This window comes from Cyprinodon variegatus, unplaced genomic scaffold (assembly GCF_000732505.1).
Source record: "Cyprinodon variegatus isolate N-32 unplaced genomic scaffold, C_variegatus-1.0 Scaffold95, whole genome shotgun sequence".
In the NCBI taxonomy this organism is placed as follows: Eukaryota; Metazoa; Chordata; class Actinopteri; order Cyprinodontiformes; family Cyprinodontidae; genus Cyprinodon; species Cyprinodon variegatus.
The window spans coordinates 1,317,472-1,323,492 of record NW_015150548.1 but is presented as its reverse complement, the minus strand read 5'-3'; the positions used below and the strand labels follow the sequence as shown (position 1 = coordinate 1,323,492).

The window sequence follows — 6,021 nt, the reverse complement described above, 5'->3', positions numbered from 1 at the left end:
GGCGGAAAGAAAGTTGTGGATAAAAGTGCAACAGTGTGCAAGCATTGTGCAACACGTTTTGTTTATGCTAACAGCAACATGACCAATATGTCATGCTAACCCCGAAATCCCACAAACTCCGTCAGCACTGCGCCCCGCGGCGCTCCAGACCGGGTGCTCAAAGCAAAGCCTACAGCCCCCCACTGTGGCTCCTGTCCGTTCCCCTCTGAGTCCCTTGGAGATGGTAGAGGGCATGCACGAGATGATTAAATTCAAAGCAGCAAAACATACGGAAATGATCCGGGGTTTCCGCGGATCATTTAAAATAATTACAATCCATTATTTTTTGGGGCATTTTTTCATTAATTTCATAGATTTTTATGGGATTTCGGTGTAACAATCAACATATACCGAATCGAACCGAACCGAAAACCATGACCACGAAACCGTGAATCGAACCGAACCTTGGATTTTGTGAACCGTTCCACCCCTAATATATATATATTAAAAAAAACTGTTTTCTCACCCCTCGTGGGGTGGTATGTGTCATCCTCAAGCTCGGGTCCTCTACCAGAGGCCTGGGAGTTTGATGGTTCTGCGCAGTATCTTAGCTGTTCCTAGGACTGCGCTCTTCTGGACAGAGACCTCTAATGTTTTACCTGGAATCTGATGTAGCCACTCTCCCAGTTTGGGGGTCACAGCCCCCAGTGCTCCAATTACCACTGGCACCACTGCTGTTCTTACTTTCCACATCTTTTCTTGCTCCTCTTTCAGCCCTTGGTATTTCTTAAGTTCTTTATTCTTGGTGTTGCTGTCGTTTGGGATTGCCACATCTATCACTACTGCCTTCTACTGTCTGGTTATATATATATATATATATATGTTACAGCTACTTATTTTGTGGTACATTCACATTGATTTATTTCATAAATGTTGTGGCCCTCCATATAATTCAGGGATCACATCACAATGATTGTGAAAGCTGTCTAGCGACTATGGGTATGACAGATGTGAATAAAAATATGTGAGGGTGTTTTAATGCAAGTCAGTAAACGTTCATTCATTTAAGATTGATAAATTTGTCCTCAACTTATGGTTATATGTGACATCAGTTGTTTCAAGTGTTAGAATACAATGTTGGATGTACACTGGAAAAACGATCTAGAAATAAGTAAAAAATTTCTTAAATTAAGTGTATTTAATCTTAATTTGAGCTGGTAAGTGAGATAGTTTGCCAATGGAATGAGTATTTTTAATTTTAAAATAAGATAATTAGATAAAATGCACTTGAAATAAGACAACACGATTGCGTTTTCTTATTTTAAATGTAAATTGTCTTGTTCCATTGGCAAAATGTCTCTCTTACCTCCTTAATCCAAGAACAAATGCACTTATTTTAAGAAACAATTACTTACCTAGATTTAAATTTTTTTCCAGTGTAGAAGTTATGAATATAAGTTACAACTTTGCAAAATCCAAGATGGAATCTACAACACGAGATGAAGCCATTGTCTTACTCAACAGTTGGTGCCGCTAATGCACCTGAAGGTTGTTCACCAACCGTCTCTTTATGTAATGCTTGTGCGCCCTCCTGTTTAATGCTTCCCTGGGCAAATGCCCATACACCTCACATCAAAGATTATGCAGTATATAACAGGTTCTTTTCCTATAGTGCCTTATAACATTAGTTGTGAATTGTTGCTGACTTGAATTTAAGCTGATCTATATTAGTATCTTTAAATATTTGAGCTTCCAAGTGTTAAAAATGTAAAACCACATTGAGACCTGTGCACTCAATCCCTCCATCTCCTTCTGGAAGGTGTGGAGGTAATGGAGAACGGAGAGATGAAATTTCATGGATAATTCGCTGCGAGTGAAGGAATATTACGGCAGCAGATCATTTTTACGCCCGATTCCAACGTGCGAATCAGGCGGCCGCTCCTTGTCTCTCTGGATGCCAAATGGGAGATAAATGAAAGCCATTGATCCATGGCTGTGATGTAAACGGCGTAATGTTCTCCCTATAAAGCCCCCCTCTTCCTCCCTTTTTAAGCATCTTGACGTCCACGTCGCCGGTAATTGAATTTGAACGAGCCTTTAGGTGAATTACAACAGCAATATCATCTCTGTCGACGCGCGCGTTTGCAAAACAAGAAAAAAAGTTGGATTAATAAAAGGATCACAATTATAACTGGAAATCCCAAATTTGATCAAGGAAAACTTTTAGTAGCTTGAAAAAGGTTGAACTGTTTATCAGCAGGCACAGAGTTTCTAAATGTATATTTGTGCCTTTATTTTTCCCCAATTTTTGTCACATTTGATGTATTTTTAATTGGATTAAAAGTGGAATTTGATACCATAGAGCTAAAAGAGCAGGGGTGTGACCGGTTTACACAACCTAGACTACGTCCAACGATGCTTCTTTAAATGTAGGGAATAATGATTTGTAATCATTTAATCCCAAATTAGCAAAAGTCTTGGATAAAGAGCCTGCCTTTAGTTATAATCTGTTATTTCTTTAAGCCTGTAGTTTCACTGGACGATTCAAACACATTAATTTACTTTGATCTAATCAAGTTTCTGATTATTTTAAAATAAAATCTTTTTAGCAGTAGAACAATGAAAAATCATTTGCAGTACATTTGAATACACAATTTAAGAATGACAACCACCACCTTTGAAGTCTAATGAAATTAATTTTTCAACTCTTCTTTTACAAATACATATTAAAACGTATCAATATTCCTGCAATTTATTTTGGGTGAGACAATGTCGCAACATTTGTCATAATGCTGGCTTTACAACTTTAAAGATGAAGCAAACTACTGTCCATAATGCGCGTAATTTTGCACTGACCTTTTTTGCAGATTAATGTCTAGTTTTTTTTTTCCCAAAAGGGAAACTGCTGATGTGTTGTTATTTATTTATCTTTTTAAGTGCAGCTGCAAGTTTGTTTTATCACTGCTTTTATTTATTACTGCTTTACAAAAATGCTGTATATACCTGCTGGTCCAGGTTAAAGGAGCTTAGTCATGTTATTGGCCTACACAGTTAAGATTAGCCAACATTTGATACTGCTAAAATAGGCTTAGAAACAATAACAGTTAGATGGTCCTTTCTTAAGCCTAAATGGAATTTCTGCACTGGGTGCAATTATATATAAAAAAAACGTGGAGCCATCTATATGCATTACTGCAGAATTCATCTGTTTATCTATACAGTGATTCATATTTAGACTGTATAAACTACAAACAGCATTTCTATGAGGGGTATCAGTATAAATAGGCTAATCTGAATGACTCGGCTTTAGCCACCGCCTCAGTAAACAACAAGATTCATACTGTATTCCCAATGCAGTTCCAGTCTTATAACTCAAAGACTTAAATATTATTTGCATTTTTCACACTCGATCTTGGAATTTTCTTCATTATTTCCCCATTTCACTGGGAGATGCTAACTTGGTAAGCTGCGGTAGACCATCTCCTTTGTTTACTGTTTGTTTAGCTGTTCCGTTAGGCCTCCAAAACCATTTCTTTTTCAAATTCTCCTCATGAGGGCTTTCATGTCATGGACTGTAACAGTAGGAAAACCATGTGTCCGGCAAGTAACTTATGCATGAAATAACTCCTCCCCATACTAAAACAGGGTTGAATGGAGACTTACTCATCAAAGATGCGCTTGTTCTATTAAAACTCAAACTTCATTTGAATTAAGCTTTAGATTATCATCTGAGACAATGGCAATCCACTACTGGCCCAGTCTGTCATTTTCTTGTATGTTTTTTTCCTCACTTCAAAGCGATGCTACTGAAAAACCAAAAGCTAACAATAAAGACTACAAAAAATTAAAACAATTTTTCTAAAAATAAGTGTATTTTCCCATTGTTTTGAGCAGGCAAGACACACAATTTCCAGTGACTAATATTTTGCAGAAATTTTTTGCCATAAAAATTTAGTTTAGTTCAGTTCTTGCGAGTCTTCTTTAACAAATGACTTTGGCTAATTGATGATGTCAAGTTTGATATAATGTCCACATTTAGAAAATAAATAATTCTAAAAGCCAGCATATGATTTATTGAAAAGTTTGGTCACTTTTTGGGCACACGCTGACAGCTATTATGCTAGATTTCCTAATAATACCGAAAAAGAGACAAATTCTGTGAAATATGTTCAACGGAGGCCGAATTGGGTGGAAACCAGCCCAGTCTGGAAAAACTCATCTCAACAGCTCCTTTAGAGTTATAATATGCTTTTGGGCTACTTCCTTAAAATCCTTAGTCATAGTGGACACATCATATGCAAGTAGCTCATTCTGTTTGATGCAATATTTTTCTAAATCATTATCTTGTTCTGCTGGAGTATTATTTGTTATATTTTGTCATTTTATTTTTAATTTGTTCATTTCAGTCGCAATCTCACTTTCTGGTAGTTATGCGGAACTGCCAGCAGATGGCGCCACATCTACTCAATGCTGAAATTCTCTTAAGGCTCAAAAAGAATCTAAACACTATTAGGAAGTATTTATAAACTTGCTCAAACACGATGGCTTAACAGGATGACTAAATGGCTTTTGTTTTTATACTTTTTGTACAGGCATAGAGGTGATAATGAATCTCTAGATGAAACTTCTTCTCTACCATATAAGCCAATTTAGGTGGATTTACATGTAATTACTCTCTCCATTTACAATCCTTTATGAAATATTCCAGCTTTGAGGTACTGCTTTAAACTTCTTAACACCTTTTTGTGAAGTGGCTTGGATTTTACAACACTCTCCTAATAAATTTGCTACCTTTTGAAGGAAATAAGTAGCACAAGACTTCATTTAGGTTAACCAATTTAAAAACAAAACCAAGAAAAATAAAAACTGAAGTTAGAGGTTTTTACCGAACATGGTGAAAAATGCAAAGCACCACAGGTAATGTGAATCATAAGATATAATGTTGAAAAGTAAAAGAAAACAAAGTTCAGACTCACAAAGCAGTCGGTGTCCTTGGGGCCAGAGCAGCCGCCGGCGCACTCTCGATGGCAGCAGTCACTGACGTAAGGCCCGAAGCATCGACCGTCACACTGCTCTGCACACACCGTTTTTGTCACTGCCCAAGAAATAAAAAGACCGAATTTTAAAAGGTCTGACACACAAAAACACACAGACATACACACCCCTAAAAGAGACAATACCACCACCCTCAACCTTCATCTCAAGTCATAGCTGCTCCCGACTGTTATGTGACAAATGAAATTAAAGGCTTCTGCTTCTTAAAGGTCAAGACAAGTGGATTTGTGAGGATATACTTACAGACTCTCTGACGTAAAAAAAATATAAAAAACAAATATGAAGCACCCTGTGTTTCGCTTAACACCTGCCATACCTGCCATAGAGTTGTCCTTGAGCAAGACAATCCTCCAGCTCTAGTTTAGTGGCAGGCAGCTGTAAATTGTGTTTGGCAGGTATAAATTAGAGGTGGCATGTTGGTGCTCAAGGAAAAGGGGCAGTTTTTTTTGCAAGAAAGATAAAAATACCAGGAAATACTTTATCTTGTGCCATCACAGTTCTAAGGATTCTGCTTTCTGTTAAACAGGTGATTTCACCAAACCTTGTATTTCAAAATTAACCATTTGTGTGAACAAAATAAGAAAAGAAAACAATCCAAAACTGCTGAAAAATTGTTTTTTTTTTTCTTTTTAAGAAGAAAATAGCTAGAACATCTTATCCAATACTTAACAGCTAATATAACCCTTCAAACTGGCTTCAAGCTAAGAGATTTTTGGAGTTTCCTTCACATTCACCCTGTTAAAAGTCAGCTTACTAAAGATTTACGCTTAATACGTCAAATTACGTCATTTTAGCTTGTGCGCACACGGGCAGAATTTTTGTAACTACAAGGACAGCTCCAAGTAGTGGACAAGTGACAGTTTCTACTGGCAAGGGTTTGCTAATATAGATAAATATCACCACTAGGTTGTGTAAAAGCTAGAGAAATGTGTGTCTGTACTTTTAATTTTCTGCACGGAACATGTGCAGCTCCACACTGACAAACAA

At 37.0% G+C, this 6,021-nt stretch overlaps 1 protein-coding gene across 1 annotated transcript in view; it reads right to left on the bottom strand.

The window, feature by feature from the left end:
• Positions 1-6,021, bottom strand: part of LOC107084231 (receptor tyrosine-protein kinase erbB-4-like) — a 367,984-nt gene that overhangs the window by 138,151 nt on the left and 223,812 nt on the right. Inside the window, exon 7 of the mRNA XM_015373962.1 lies at positions 4,956-5,074. Within this exon, the coding sequence (XP_015229448.1) occupies positions 4,956-5,074 (119 nt within the window). The remainder of the gene's footprint in view (positions 1-4,955; positions 5,075-6,021) is intronic.